This window comes from Bombus huntii, chromosome 3, assembly GCF_024542735.1.
Source record: "Bombus huntii isolate Logan2020A chromosome 3, iyBomHunt1.1, whole genome shotgun sequence".
Lineage (NCBI taxonomy): Eukaryota > Metazoa > Arthropoda > Insecta > Hymenoptera > Apidae > Bombus > Bombus huntii.
Window position 1 is genome coordinate 15,744,798 of NC_066240.1, and position 16,171 is coordinate 15,760,968.

At 42.2% G+C, this 16,171-nt stretch overlaps 1 protein-coding gene across 2 annotated transcripts in view; it reads left to right on the plus strand.

The window, feature by feature from the left end:
• Nucleotides 1-16,171, plus strand: part of LOC126864179 (transcriptional regulator Myc-2-like) — a 214,771-nt gene that overhangs the window by 179,199 nt on the left and 19,401 nt on the right. The window contains exon 2 of one of the 2 annotated variants that reach the window (XM_050615221.1): nucleotides 3,939-4,703. The exons of the other annotated variant lie outside the window; for it this stretch is intronic. Within the exon in view, the coding sequence (XP_050471178.1) occupies nucleotides 3,944-4,703 (760 nt within the window). The 5' untranslated portion in view covers nucleotides 3,939-3,943. The remainder of the gene's footprint in view (nucleotides 1-3,938; nucleotides 4,704-16,171) is intronic. 2 annotated transcript variants of the gene reach the window in all.

Here is a 16,171-nt window from a genome sequence, read left to right on the forward strand (position 1 = left end):
TTACAAGCATATGCATATAGTGTGACATTAGCCTGTCGTGTATCGTGAAATTGAGTTTTTAAAGCCGATGAAGTGTCGCCACGCAATTTTCGTGAAAGTGTTATCCATTACCAACGAGATCGCGATACACGTGATTGTGTCTGTTACGTAACCGGGGAGAAAGAAGACTTATCGATTGGTAACAAGGTTCGGTAGAAACACGACGCGCGTTCGGTGAAATTCGCACCAGATATTATTACCGACGTTTCTTCCCAAAACACTTAGCGCGAGCTCTGTTGCCCCTGTCTGTTTATTATTCGACGAGAAACACTTTTTTCCCGCGTGTTTGGTCGACGCTTCGAGAACGGTTTCACGAAAGTTTATCTCGTTTCTTTTCTACTCTCCTTTTTCCCCTCCGTTTTTCTCTCTCACGACGAGAGTAAACGCGAGGTATACACTGATGCTTTCTTTCGCTTCCAAGGCCGTTCTAGGAAGGTGATTTCCCCTATCGACCGTCTTTTGTTCGATTCAGAGGTAAAGCAGGGGCAAGTAGGAACGGATAATGTGTCTTTGTTTTTCAACGGTGTGCGTTTTTCACGGGTGACCGAGTCATAAAGGCCATGGTTTTTCTTTCTGTCTCTCTCCTTCTTTCACCTCTGTCGCCTTTCTGTCCCTTTCACTTTTTTTCATTCTTGTTGCTTATTTTTCTGGCCCTCATGCCAGTTTTCGATAAGAATCTCACGTAAAACGTGAAACAGACTCATTTACCATTAAATGTCTTTGTCGGGGAATGCTTGTCAAAATATTAACACCGATATGTAGTTTAGTTTTTCGGCGAAATCGTTCTCGAACCTTGTTCGTTCTTCTCGTAAATACTGCGCGGGATTGTCTTTCTTGTCGATCGAAAAGAAACAGATGTGTATACCAGTTTTGGCGCGCGTATATTTTTTTGCGTTTTAATTCCACTGCTTTACTATCGTTACAATGTTTGGTCACATGGTACGAGATTGTAAAGAGATACGTAGTCGGGTTGTAAAATTTTGAGTAAAGACAAAATTTAATTGTTTAAATATATTCCCAATGACAAATAACTGTGTGGTAATAAATAATTCTATCGTTTAACTCTTTAATTGCTTAACACTTTGACTGCGAATGTATCCTGTAGGTCATGTGTCTTTTTTCGTACAAAAAATGATAAAAATCTGTTCATTTTTATTTTTTTCATAATTCCAAAATTGTCCAAAAAAATGCTAAATACTTGAAAACACCCACAGCATTTGAAGATGTTAAATAGAATCTATATTTCCTAATGTGCGGAATTTTTAATTATTTCCCAACGATATCTATTTATATTTTTCTCACTCTTGTTTCCTTTAAGCGCACTTTGTCTCAATACTTTTGTTTTTTTCAATGATACATGCAACGGCGTATGCGCATGTTTATCGCGAAAGTGACAGTTTCCGCAATAATCGGCGTTATGCAACGATTAATTGGCTCGCGGAGGGTGGTCGGCGCGGGAACGAAAAAGATAACCGGCGACCGCACGCGCGCTTTCGATTGTCACCGTCGAGGTGGGCCTAATCGAGCGAATGTAATGTTTGAGTTAGGCCGCCGACAATAAAAAGCAGAGCTTCTCTTCTGGTGTTGTAGATCCGCGAAACCGATACAGCCGACGAATTTCGTTGTAAGTCTCATGAGTCACTCGAGCCGCCCATATCGAGTCATTCCATTTGACTTTTCGATGCATCTCCATCCGAGCTCCCTCCACCTCCATCTTGTGTGTTCTTCTTTCTCGATGAACGTTCCCAACGATCACATTGGCTACGAGTGATCGCCAAGATCGAATCTCGTTGCCAGTGTGTCAATGTGCAACGTGTTAACGTATGCAAAGCGATGCGTCATCCCGCTAAAGAATTAGTTTCTCTTCGTATCGTAGATGCGGCACGGTTATTCCTAAGTATATATCACTGATGTCCACTACTGTCCTCTTTGCATTCAGATGGTTATTTCGGAATACATAGTTGAACCGTAGACTTAGACAATCTGTTCTTTGCTTATGCGAGATTACACGAGATTCTAAGGATCTTACTGCAACACCTGGTGGACAAAACGTACTGTGAACCGTTGTCGGTTTGCCGTTCGGTGCAGAGAAAGATGCGTAACGGTTCCCTCACGCAAGGAGGGAAAAAGTTGCGTTCTCTAGGGATGTTTCGTGAGGCGGGCCGTGATTTATTCGAAGGCACCTCGTCCGAGCGAATTCGATTCGTACCGGTTCCTTTTTATTTTCTGTTCCCATGTGCAGAGGATTATCGACCGCTGTAAGTGTTTTGCACCAAGAACCCAAGTATCAGAAGTGTGAAGATGTTTCTTCCCAGTAAATTTATCTAAGTTGATTTTATTATTGTAACGAACAATTTATAAGTTACAAATTACGATCATCACATCAGCCGTATCGTTTATCGGAGGAAGCAGAATAGCATTTCTTATTTGGTATTATAATTTTCAATAGACTCGCAAGCAGAAAATCGTAAAGAATGTGTCACGTGTCACTGATTTATGACCTTAGTTACTTATCGATAAATAGCGTAAATAACGCATCTGTGAATGTAGGAGACATAAATATGTGTATAAATGCATGTATTTTTTCCCTAGTATAGTTGAAGATAGTCTTTTGTTAACTTGTAAAGATTCATATAAGAATACATAGTATAGAAAATACTTGAAGCGAACAATAGACCTGAGTCAATGTAAGAGACAATATGTCTATGGTGATGGCAAAAATGCACGAATTTTTAATTTCGTTAGAAATTTTTGTCGTTTTGAGCCTTTGATTACAAGAAATCTTTTCTCTAATAAACAAACAAAGTTGTAGTTATAGACATTCTGCATTTTCTGTTTCGTTAATCGTCGATATTTTATCCCATGTTTAACTGGCGCTTTTTACCAAGACGCAGCAAAAAAGCGTGCAAAGTGGATATGTCGGCAACGAAGGACGTCTATTTTTATTGCGTACACGCGAGCCAGTTCCGACCTCTGTTCGTATTTTCATAGCATTAACTGTACATATTCGTTTCGCTGATTTCTGTGATAATGCGTTGATGTTACGACATGCGGCGCAGTACCGAACAGTGCTGTACGGTAATGCAACATGCTGTAACTGTAAAGGAACCGGGCTGCTTTCTATGGATGATCGATTAGATAATCGACAAGTTTCATTTCCAATTGAAATTTATACAGATAGTGATAACACATAAAAGAACTTTTGATTTTCTCTCGTAGAATGCCTTCCTTATTTTCCCTCTTAAAATTAACAGTGATTGGGGTTAGGTCTTCTTTTGTCGTATGTACTTTGTCTTTGGGTATTACACTATCTGTATAACATGCATAGTGCGAAAAACGTTGAAAGTTAAAATTCGGAAGGAAAATATTTAACCCTTACAGTGCTATGCATATATGCGTCTGGCGAAAGCTTTCGGTGTGGACTAAGGACGCATATATGCGTTTGTCAATTTTTCCGAACACCTACGCAGATGTAATACCATTACGTTTGTGGGAGATAAATAATGAATAATAACTAATTAATACTAAAAAATAACGCTCTTGAATCATTTAATCTCGTTTAAAAGAATTACTATAACTTATTACGGTTTGCGCTTTGAATAGTCAATCAACAGAGTTCAGTCTAGCGAAAAAGTACTCCGTCCACAGCGATCGTCAGCGCTGGTCCGCACGGACCGCATAGGCCGCGAATATTCAGCACTCTAAGGGTTAAAGGCAAAAACTTCTTTTTTTTTTAACTTTCAGCGTTTCGCATTATGCATGTTATTCAAATAGTGGTGTAATACTCAATGACAAAGTTTTTAGCAATTTTATCAAAGGCTTGAACATAAAACGACTTAATTTCCTACGAGGATTTAACCGAAATGATTGTTGATGAATGGTATGGTTGATTCCTCTAGGCAAAATGCCGGTGCCGGTTTGGGACTCCTCTGACCTGGGCCTGTTAGGCGAGCCCCTGGACACTGCGACAGTGGTGTCCGACGACATATGGAAGAAGTTCGATCTTCCGGACTTCCTCTCTATAGATCACAGAGCGGACGTCTACACGGAAATGTATTGCGAGCGCACCTTGGACGATGGCATATTGTCGGATCCACAGTACGACAAGACCTGCCTGTCTCGAGAGATACGTCATCACGACTGTATGTGGGCAGGGTTATGCATCAGTAAAGAACACAACAGAACGTTGCCTGCGAAGAAGGAGTCGCTAATACAGAAAAAGGTGCCGGCTGGTCGAAGCCTTTTGATATCACGAGCAAATACCGCTTTTATAGGGACTTCGTTGGCAGTCAATCAGCAACAGGCTCAGCAACTGTGCCGTGCAAGAAATCTGGAGAGCGACGGCGAATCCACTAGGCCGGATACACCACAAAGCTCCAGTTCCGATACAGAAACAGAGGACGAAGGTCCGTTCTTTAGACACGACCAGATCAATATACACGAGAAATTATCCGAGTGTATATCAGCACCAACTACCAAAACTGCACGAGTAAGCCAGAATAAGCGAAAGACCGGTCGACGTGGCAGAAGGAAAGAGCAGGATCAGTGTCAAGTGCATAGAGAGACGAATATCAGAAATACTCTCAGCGACCATTGCTATCACTTGAATCAGTCGTTCAACAAGAATTTAGAACACCTCGGAGTGCAGACACCTTCCGATTCCGGTGAGTCACGATTCTGTTTTCCTTCTTCACGTTGTTCTTTAAAATGTTGTTTTGTATTTCCGTTGTCCGTCGCGTCATCATACTCATATCTCTGACTATATATATATTATATTATTATATTATACTATTGTATATAATATATTATATATAAGTATATAGATATGTATAGATACTATACATATAATAAAAGAAATAAGTGAAATACTATATATATGTACGTTTTCATAATTATAGGAAATGAGTAAGGAAGAAGTTGACCAATTTTCATTTCATTTTTTGCTCGTTGAATAGTTTAACCTATGCGTTGCGACATTGACTTCACTCCACGTGTCGTTTATACTTCTTCGTCTCTTTTTAATCACTATTTTTCCAAGTCCAGTTGAAATGAAATAATTACACTTAAAAAGAATACGTTCATTAAATTTTCATATTCCTCTAATATAAATATTCCAGATTTTTCATTTTTCTTATAGAATGTTGTATATTTTATCTTTGGTTAATAAGTGAACATGTTATCTAGTTTCGTAATTGCTAACAAAATAGCATGGTTAATTAGCGTGAAGGTTAACCAGACTATAATTCACAGGAAATATTAACATCGTTTCATTTTCATATGTCAATATGTATGCGGTTTGCCGTGAAATTTAAGTAGCAGAAATATACCTCTTGTTCTGGGTCGGGATACGTTTTATCTGATGCATCCGCCAAAGGATCAACCAGTTTATTCATCTGGTTCTTTTGTACCCTCCTAAACGGAGGCAGCAAGGTCGGACTAAGAATCCTCTTAATCGAGTGCAATTGAAGGCACGGCGCTCCGCACCCGGGAGAGAGTGCAGTTCGCCGAATTCGGGTACCCGCATGAGTATGCTAATCACGCGTTTGGTTATTCGTCATTCGTCGCGGCAGTACCGTGAATGCGACACAATCGAGAAAAGAAACTCGTTTCGGGCGAGTTCGGAGGTCGTTACGCTAACGTCCTCGGCTCGACAAAACGGCGTTCTTTCTTCGTGGCTCTATTCTTTGGTAGGGAACGGAAAAAGCGAAAAAAGGACGGAAAGAGATAGAGAAAGAAACCCGTGAGAATTTTGTGTTTGCTACACACGCTTGCCTTTCGAAAACCTGAACGCACGTGGGTCGCACGACGTCCTGTTTCGTGTTTGTGCAAACAATTTGATCCGCGTTAGTGTGCAGGATGGAGGACGAATTTTTCGCCATTTCTTGTTTTATTTCTCTTTTCATTTTCATTTACCGCGCAGGTTCCAAGGACAAAGAGGAGGCGCGCACCTTTTGTCGTTACCGCGGCGTGAACAATTTTCACATCTCGCAGGTAATCTTGCCGAACAGAGACGTTTTTGTTCCGTAAGGGTGTGATTTTTCAGCCATCCACGGGTGTCACCGTTTCATACAATATATGAAGTGGTTCAACAGTCGATAGAGATATACAGAGTCGAGAAGGCCCTCCTTTCACGTGCCCGCGATCTCGTTGTCGGCATATACGTTCCTATATACGTTACCGACCCTCTTGTATATTTTACAACGGTATCTTAGATGCTCTAGCACCGTCTGCCTTCAGGACGAGATATTCCACTCGTTTTAGTTTAATAGCGGCGAAGGTTATGCATTGGGTATACACTCGCCACGGAACATAAGTATAATTTAATTGCTGTATACGCAACGTTCATTTGCTTTCAATGACGAGGATGATTGCTATCGGTGAAGAAGGGAGTCGATGTTTATCTCGTTGCGTCAGTATCATTGGAAAATCTTTTACAGTAAATATATGATAAGGATGATTTTTTCTTTTAAGTAGCAATAAATAGGTAGAGTAAGAAAAGGGCGAAAAATATTTTAATGTGTTCGATATTTGACAAATGAAATATTAACGAGGGGTCTGTCCATTATACAGCGTATTAAAGTAATCGCATTAGCTGATAATAGTTCACTACATACGTAATCTAAATAAAGATCGTATTCGGCTGTTGGTTAAATATGTACTTGGCTGAAATATTAACATATTAAATACACATATAGCTCATTTTTGGACCTACATAATTTCACAAAGAAACGTAATTCTCTAGGTTGTCCAACATTAATTACTTTTGCTGATTTGCCTGGACACATTATGCCAACTTCGTGCATGTGATGTTTGCATACGACATTCAATATTCGCATTAAAATACACTTGTACGTTTACAACATTCGTAGGTACTAGTAGACATTTAATACTCGTTCCAAACAGTGAACATTATTTTTATCCGTGTCGGTAACTTCACGCATATTTAAGCGCACGAGCACACTTGCTTGTCTCGTGCCACATATAACGTAGAAAATTAGAATATCTAAGTCAGGAACATCGGAGAAGCAGACGTTTGATTATGTACGATGAATAGTATAGTTTAGGCCAATGTGTATTACATTTTACAGAAAAACAGGCTTATTGAATTGCAATAAACTGCTAAAAAGAATACAATTATGTTACAAGAGGACAAAGTTACCATAGAAAAATTCAGGGTGGAGTTCGAGGTTCTTAAACTGATTCATTCAATATGGAACGATGTATATTAGGTTGTTATTTATTACGATTGCAAGCCTGACCTCCTATCTATATGTAATATATACAAGTACGTAAGTCATTTGAAAAGTTCTCGGAACAGAGTGGTATTTTTAGTTAATTGTCAATAGCTTTTTCAACTCTTTCTTCTAACAAACATTTCATACACAGAGTTCGTTTCAGACTCTGTAACATGGAAATTCGTTTATATTTGCATCTCGAATTATGTCCACTTCATTTTTAAACCTCCAGATATTTAGAGGAAACATACTTCTCTCGGTTTTTTTTTAAATTCTACGACAGTATAACTCTTTCAGTCTTAAGACGCGCTTGGAGTCAGCACTGCGCAGACGGGTCCGCAACGACGATACCGGTGTGCGCGCGCAGAAATATGCAGGCGCGTCGCACGAATTTCTCCAGTGGTCATTTGGGTTGTTCGGTCTGGCAGCTCGCGATTAGGTTAACCAGCGGTCGGTTTTCAGGGCTCGTCATGTATAGCTAGCTTCCTCGTAGCCCAGTGGAGACGTCGTTCCATGTCTGCTTGATCTAACTATAGCTATAACGATTCCGGGAGAGAGTAAGAGAGACAGCCCTCTGAAGAGAAACAGAGAGGGGAGCTGTGCACAGTTTGGCGCGACTCACATAATTCGCTCGGACTGTGCACAGTGCCGTCTCTTCGACCTAGGGGAATGGTGTTGTTTGCCACCTGAAAATATGTTGCACCACATGGTGACATCTTAACGTCGTTTTATAGATACCGAGAATGCACGCACACGAAGATAGCCGATGTTATTCAGATGCTGCAGCTGCGCATGTGTGCGGGGTTCGTATGATAGGAGAACATGACGAGGAAAGAGTCGCGCAATGACCGCGTCGCTCTGCCTGCACACGCGTGTATACCGGTTGCAGTTGCGTGCACGTGTGCGGCGTCACTTAACGCGCGCGCACGTGACCCGACGCTTAGCCGGTGCGCACGGCCTTTCCTTCCGATTACTCGTCAAATCGAACCTCGGTGCACTGGGCCGTGTAGTTACGTCGTTGCCCTCTAATTCTTCTGCGTCATGCTTGCGACGCGCTCGGTACAATGTGACATTTCGAGCACGCTCACGAATAGCTGTCTTAACCTTCGTGTTCCTGCCAGCATCTCGCGGTCTTCGTTTTGGCTGATTATTGAATGTTGTCGGATGTGATCGAGCAACGAAACTTGTAACATATCCTTGCGCATATTTCATATAACGAAGTACTTATATTCTTTGTATAAACAGTTTCTCATATACTTGCATAAAAACCTTCTTACAAGATACATACTTAACACAGGCAAAAAGCTCTGTAAAAAAAGGGGGAACACGATTGAGATCAAAGCTCAGGCAATCTATCTTATTCTTTTCTTTTTAGATTTTTATTCAATATTTACTTCAAGCTATGCGCGTCTACTATTCAAAATACGTATCCAGTAAATATTTTTTACGTTTTATCGTAGAAAGCAGCAAGCTAATCGATTTGGTGCGATACGTGTTGCGTTTACTCGTGACACATTAGCGATTGTATACATGATTCAACGAAAAATCGATAGAACCCGGAGACCGAGTAATTGTCTGTAACGTTTGATCGGCGTAGTTGAATTTTCTGAGTGGGTGAGGAATGGGAGAACGCGCTGGCTGTAAAACGGTGAGAGAATTCTTGAGCGTAGTACGTCGACCGCGCAGCCGACCTCTTATAAAAGCTATCCGCCGTTTCCTGATCGGTCTCTTAATGGATCAAGAAGACGGCACCGTGTGACCGGACACCATCGCAATTTCGGCCTTCGTGTTATCGTGTCACCGTTCGTAATTGGTAATTGCCAGGGCCACGACTTGCAAATGGCTACTTTTGACCGCGGTCAGACAGGTCAGTGAAACAACGAGAAACCGGTGCACAGGGACGAACAACGGCGTAACCTGGTTAAATGTATTAATGATTACATAATGTTGTTTCATTCGGAAGCCGTTAACGAGCATCAGTTTTTGTTTTATCGATGGAATAAGAAAGAAAAAGATGGAAAGAAGATGGAAAAAGATAAGATAGCAGGAATAGAGAAATTAATGTATGGATAACATTAGTCGATCCACGAAAAGTTTCAATATCGATGAGACATTTCAATTCGAAGAGCGTATATATATATATATATATATACGCACAATCAGCTCTCACTCTTACGTAATTTGTGATTATGAGATCTGGCCTCGTTTCTGGTGAGAAAGCACCCGTTCTTGATATCTGGCAAGACCTCTGTACCGTTGCCCTCTCGTGTAATCTGATTTGTTCGAGAGTCCACGGGATGATTTTTTTACCCTCCATTTTTCCCGTTTGCGTTGATATGAGGCAATGTCCCGATAACGAACCAAACTTTTTTCTCTTCCTCTTTCCATTGCTTCTACTTACAGACTCTAGATAGTACGAAGGTTTTATCATCCTGTTCAGTCGATAATTCAATCCTCTCGATAATCGAGGAGAAAATTCCACCTCGGAAAAAGTAAACACTGTTACATACGATTCTATTCGATCGTGGAACACGGAGCTTTAAATTGAACAATTCCCTGCAAGAGATAAGGTAAAGTCAGGGTTGCTGCACCGGAGAGGCATGACGGCGAACGCATGCGCATCTTTTTCATGCGAGCAATGCACCGCGAACTAGGGGGCTGCGCCACGCTGCGTGACGTCTGCGGTACCTGACCGGTCATTTACTGCCGACCAGCTTACGTCAAGTATTACCTTCTCTGCTCAATATACCAAAGTCATCCAATCACCTCAAACTTCTACTTTTTCCGTTTATTTTGTTAAAACATAAATTTCAAAAATAATCCACAGTGATAAAGAAAATTTTAACGAGCACGCTTGATAAGGAAAAGAACGTAATTTTCAAGCGTTATCGCGTTGCATTTTACCTGCTGCGTTCACGGATGCGCGAGCATGTGTGCAGGTGCACACTCGGTTGAAGCAGGATCGTCGGAGCATGCGCAGTTAATCGCGCGGGAACTCGAAGGTCACGCGGTACCAAGTGACGTCAATCGATAGCCGGCCGGCCGGTCGGTCGCTGCTTGCGGTCAAGCGTGGGACCCCGCCGCGGCGGTTTAAATGGTCGCCGGAATGCGGTTAAGCCTTTTTGCCATTCGCGCCGTAGTCGCGTTCGCCGCGGCGAGGGATACTACAGTGGCGTGTTACGCGGGCACCGTGCCCCCTTGGCATCTCTGTTTTCACTTCAATATCTTTGAAATATTTTCAACTTTGTACAATTACATTTCATATAATGATAACGATGATAACGATACGTAATACTTGTGTTATCGTATCATAGGAATACAAGGATACAGATAAGCTCTGTTATTTTTAAGCTGTAATGCTAACGCTGATAGGTTAGGCTCGTGATGCAAAAAATAGCCATTTCGAATGGAAGGTCGAATAGAACGATGATTATCGCATTTTTTAGAATGTTTCAAGTTAGATCTTGTTGTCGAAGGTCCTGTCAGAAACACTAATGTGAGAATCTTTTTTATTATCTATTATCAAAGTTACTTATCTGCTATGTATTCAAAATTCAGTTTCGTTATCTCTTACATGAATAATCAGAAACGATTGAAAGATTTTCGTTATTCGTATGCTTTAAATCTAATCTATATTCCGATTAGAAGATTTGGTTTTAGTAGATACTACCAAGAAATAGCGCTAATCGAGAAATCCATACCGAGGAATTATCTTCCACTTGCCCCGCCGTTAGCGGGAATTTCGCATCATAAAGTATCGCATTGAAAATATCAATATTTGCATAATACATACGTAGGATAGTTTAGTCTAGTTGTAATTTCCTCGTCAAAGTCGAAGAAAGACCGACGATTTTTATGCACGTGTGTCATCCACGTGACAGCAATAAGGAACTTATACATTGTACTCTATTTTTGCCCGGTAGCACGTTTCACTCTTTGATCGAACGACGTTTATCTGCATTCGTGTGTGTATACGTGTGTTACGTGTAGCGCCAATTGCAGCTGCCTAGCGCCATTAATTACGTAAACCCCGGTAAGTACCGCGTAAACTTGGACGTCGCGGAGGATAGGAGGAAAGGGATTCTCGTTACGGAAAGAATGATCATTGAATTCTACGAAGTTATTTCTATTTTCTGAATCTCGGTGGTTTATGGTTTAACAGATTAATCATCCCGGTGAAAAATCAATTTTCTCAACGGAACACACGGTCAACTGATTCTTGGAAACGAGTGCCGCCTCAACGTCGAGGCATGTATTTTAGCGCGGAAACGCGTCGTGCTTAGAAATCGTTAGACTGGTCTGTCAGGCCTATTAAGAATCTTCATCGACTCTGTAATATCACGGCGCACGAAGGTCGTGCCAAGTCCTACTTTTATGCGCCGCAAACGTTGGAAAGTAAAATACGCGGTTGCAATATTTCTCTTTCCGTCCGTCGATGACAAGTTGAATTCGTAATTAACTCGAGCCATAGGAATTTTTCTATGATCGTTAATATTCAACGGAATGTCAGATGCTAAGAAATTTTTTGTGCAAACACGATACCACATATTCGTCGTTAAGTATTATGAAAATCAGTATCTGCTAATCTATATATTATAACTTAATGGTAATACGATAAATACATTTTTTTTAATGATCTGTATACTTCTGAACATATTGCCTGTGCGACAAAATGATCATCATGCTGATTACGGGTTAAATTTCTGTACTATATTTCAAATATAAAAATGAAAAAGTTTTTATTCCGTTTGAATATAGAAGGAGAGTTTTGAAAGATATTCCGTGTATGACGAAGTTTTTTTAATTCGAAGCGCGAGATGCATCGAGTATCGTCAACCTGGTGTGACTTTCCTCTTTGTAGAATGGGTTACCGGGTTGTCAGTACCGATCCTCTCGAGTTTCTTCATTGTAACGAGGTGTCAGGGTATATTGGTACGATCCTGCGATCCCCGGGACACATTCAACGAAGACGCCGGTTCGTCTTACGTCTGGACCTTCCTTTTTCGTGGTATTCGCACGCAACCCCGCCTAGCCTCTCCTTTACCATCGACCAGGACTTCATTCCGTTGCTCATGCAAATTCTCCAGTTGAAGGTTCCTGGAAAATCGCGCGGCACGCTGGAACGCGAGCGGAGAACGGGTCACGCTCATAAAAATGTACGCGTTGTCGTCTGTATCGTCACCTCCAATGTGCTCGCCCGATTCTGGAATTCAGTGGGTGCAGCGTGCATGCACTTTAGATAGACGCACATATATACGCGATAAGCCATAGCCTAAGTTTCGATTTCAGCGAATCGGCGAAAGCAACGTTCGAAGAAAGTCGATGGCGCGCAGCCACCACGAAATTCACGGTATCATTTTCACTTTGATCATTTTCCTTCACGGTCTGAATCGGTTTGTGCCAGTTACGAACGGCTGGTCCGCTACAAAAGGAAATAAACGTCGTGTTCGATATAGTAAGAGCATTGATTTGATATCGAGAGCTGTTCAACACGTTTTATCTACCTCGCGCCGATTTTAGCCGCGTAACGAAACGAAAGTGGAAATACGGCGCCCGACCGCCCTGATTTACTAATATTAAAATAAGTCTCTATCTCGGGTTCTCTCTCTCTCTCTCTCTCTCTCTCTGACACACACACACACACACATTCCTCCTTCTGACTGACGTGGGTACTGCATTCTGATAATACTGAAATGTGGTTTTACCGAGAGCGCGTAACGGTCCTTGCGGTTATTGCAAAACAATTCAGCCTGGCGGTATCGGTTTTATACGCAGGTGGGTTTGGCATCTCTCGAAGGTATTAGTTAATATTCTACATAAGTATAAGCTGTAAGCAATTATTTTCCCGCTCTCTTTCTCTTTTTTCTCGTTAAGACGTTACATCGTGTTACTCCCACCACGAATATTCGCGGTGGTGGTTGGTTACTCTCGGTTCTTTCACCAAGATATCTATAATTATGCCTTTCCCTCGGGAGAGCAAGTGGGTGCCTATTTTTGTGCAGGAACTCCTCCGACGTTGTACGTATAAGTGCATCTCCGGCTGTGACGTAATTCATTCATTCATTCATTCATTAAGTTCGGCCGCGTGGGAGAGGCTGCTGCTCTGATAAGTATCGTAGTAAAAACGTTAGGTCACTCTTAGGACTTTTAGTTTTATCGCTTCTAATTTTCATTCCGCGTTCTTAAAATCGATATTCCGTTTCTTGCTTGATATAAAACTTGAATTTTACTCCTCTTTATTTGCCAAATTTGTAGAAGAATTGAAGTTGAATATATAAGTTTACACGTAGAATTTTTGTTACTAATGCAATTTATTGGTTAGACTGTATATATTTGGAGTCGAAACATTTATTCCTCTTCGAATTTTAATTTCATAGAAGGATTTCGTTGTACTGAATTTTTGTAATTGATATTAATTACTGGTCATTTTATGCCGTTTCCGATACAAGAGAAAGAAGTACACATTAATAACCGATCATTTTTCTTCTGTATCAAATGTCTGGTCGACGAACCAGGATGCCTGCACCACCTCTGTAACAAGAATTAGGAGGTTGATCGCCGAAATGTCAGACAAGTAAAACTTGATTCGGGAATGCCGACCGGCATCAGCGGCGGCCAGAGAACCTTTTTCTTTTTGCCATTTTTTTCTCCCTCCTTCTCCGTAATACACTCCATACCACAATTCCCCTCTTTACAATACAAAAATAGCAAATTATCAATTTTAATTTCCGTCGCGAGTTTTATCAAACGTACATTCTGATAACGAACCATTCAATTTTTTCATGGATAAGAACCTGCATAGAAAATGATCGAAGTTTTTACCCGATACTGCAAGCAAAATAAAAAGACAGGAGAAAGAAAAACCTCGTAGGAGTAAATACCGCGTTGGCCAATTAAAAATTCGAAATTGATTAGATCGTAAGTAAGAGAGGACGTAACGAAAGGAGAGAGAGAATGTTGGCGGTTCGCAAGTTCTCTCGCACGTTCCTCCCGCGCACCTACTCCCCGATACGGCACTCCTTCCTCTTTACTCGATCGCAACGGCATGGCATGGCGGCAGCACGGCGGTTGTCCTCTTCTTATTGCATTTCTCGTTCTTCCGAGGCGGCATGCCAGACTCGCTCCTCTCTGCCTCTCTTTCTCTCCTGTTCTCTCGACTCGATCGAATGAGAAACAGAGAAGAATATGTATAGCCAAAGACAGTCTTCTAGAGTGAACAGAGGATGGAAAGAGAGGAGGAGTGGAATTGAAGAGGGGAGAAAAGGGAGGGAAGAGAAAGGAAAGAAAAGGTGGAAAGAAGGAGACAGACGTAAGAACGGCGAGTAACTGGCAATTTCTGTGAGTCAATCGAGCAAGGAAAAAGACGATGGAGGAGAGATGTCTTTCCCCACGTCTGTATTCCATAGATACAAAAGTGGTATCGATGACGATGCGTCAGTAGCGCGGAAGTCGTCGTCAACGTTCGTCTAGCGCGATATATGTGACGGTTCACGCGAACGTCGATGACGCGATGTGCATCCCGTTTCGTGGGCGGATCTCGTCTCGTGGGCAGAGCTTAATGGTGTCTGGTCACCGGGTCGTTTCCTGGCTACTATCCCCCAGATACGTCTGCCGTATTTCGTATCTCGCGTAGGTTGTTATCCATGGTAGTATCTCGCGGCATGCTTTCCAAGTGCATCCGTGTACTCACGCGAATACACGGGGCGGATACACAGTGGAGCCCGGAGACTCCTCGTAATTGGACTTGGCCGTCGGATAGTAACGCGTTATGGTCTGTGATTTTTTTGAACGAGCTTTACCTGTTCGCTACGTACTTCGCTACCTTCCTCCGGTTACTCTTGCTCCGATTCGAACAAAGTAGAACAGAAAACGCCAGCGGGTCTTTATGAATTTGCCGATAGCGAAGTAAATTGGCAGATGTGTGTGGGCGGTGGCTCGTCGTGTTGGATCGTTAATGTTACCTTTAAATCAAAGGGGTTGTCTAAGTTGGTATTTAGAGTAGAGAGTTGTTAGTCGGAAGAATTTAACGAGCTCGCTCGCGAGGCAATTAGAAAATTCGTCTCGGAGGTATGTCTCGGCGCCGTTGGCTGGCGAACATCGTGTGTATCATCGTGCACAAGGAGAAAATCCATGGATCGTTCGGCTTCTTGCACGCAACGCGCCGATTTCTGTGTCCCCCGCGAACCGTTTCTCGCGTGGAACGCGATGCCGCCGCGGTGTTCCGTGACTTTCGAGCCGTCGACCGGTACCTGGCGAGAGAGAAAGAAAGCATTTTGCACGTCGTGCGCGCGCGCGCGCTCACTTTCGTAACTGGAGTGGATGAGTCGCCTGGTAGTACGAGGCATTAGCCGCGAGCGCGCCAGAGACTTGGGCACGACGAGATTTATGGCTTCGCCTCGTATACGGATGTGTACATCCAGTGACCAGGAAGAGAAACGTGCCGTCACGTTCGCATATGTGGCTCCGCTTAAAGGGATTGTCATCTCGGGATAGTTCGAATCGTGGGATTCGTTTTTGGGGACAGAATTCCACGAAAAGTAATTTCATGCCGTGCTCGTCACCGAATGCTTTTTGCTTTGATATCGCTGGAATTCAGTCTGCCCAAGGTTAGAGAACGATCGAGCAAATCGTCCAACTGGCACAGGAAAAGAAAATGATAGAAGAAGTCGCTTGTCGAATTTGTTTTACATATTTAAATGTCGACACAACGTTCGGGTGTAATCTGTGCACGTTCTAAATGGTCTTTGCTGTTATCATCTTGTCCGTCGAAGCTCTCGTTGGAAATGTTACGCGATTTCGAGAAAGTTAATGATCCATAAATGACGAATTAGCGCAACACTCTGCTCAGAGTTCGCGCGGGTCACTATGGATGCAGAGCGCTCGTACAGATTTCTAGC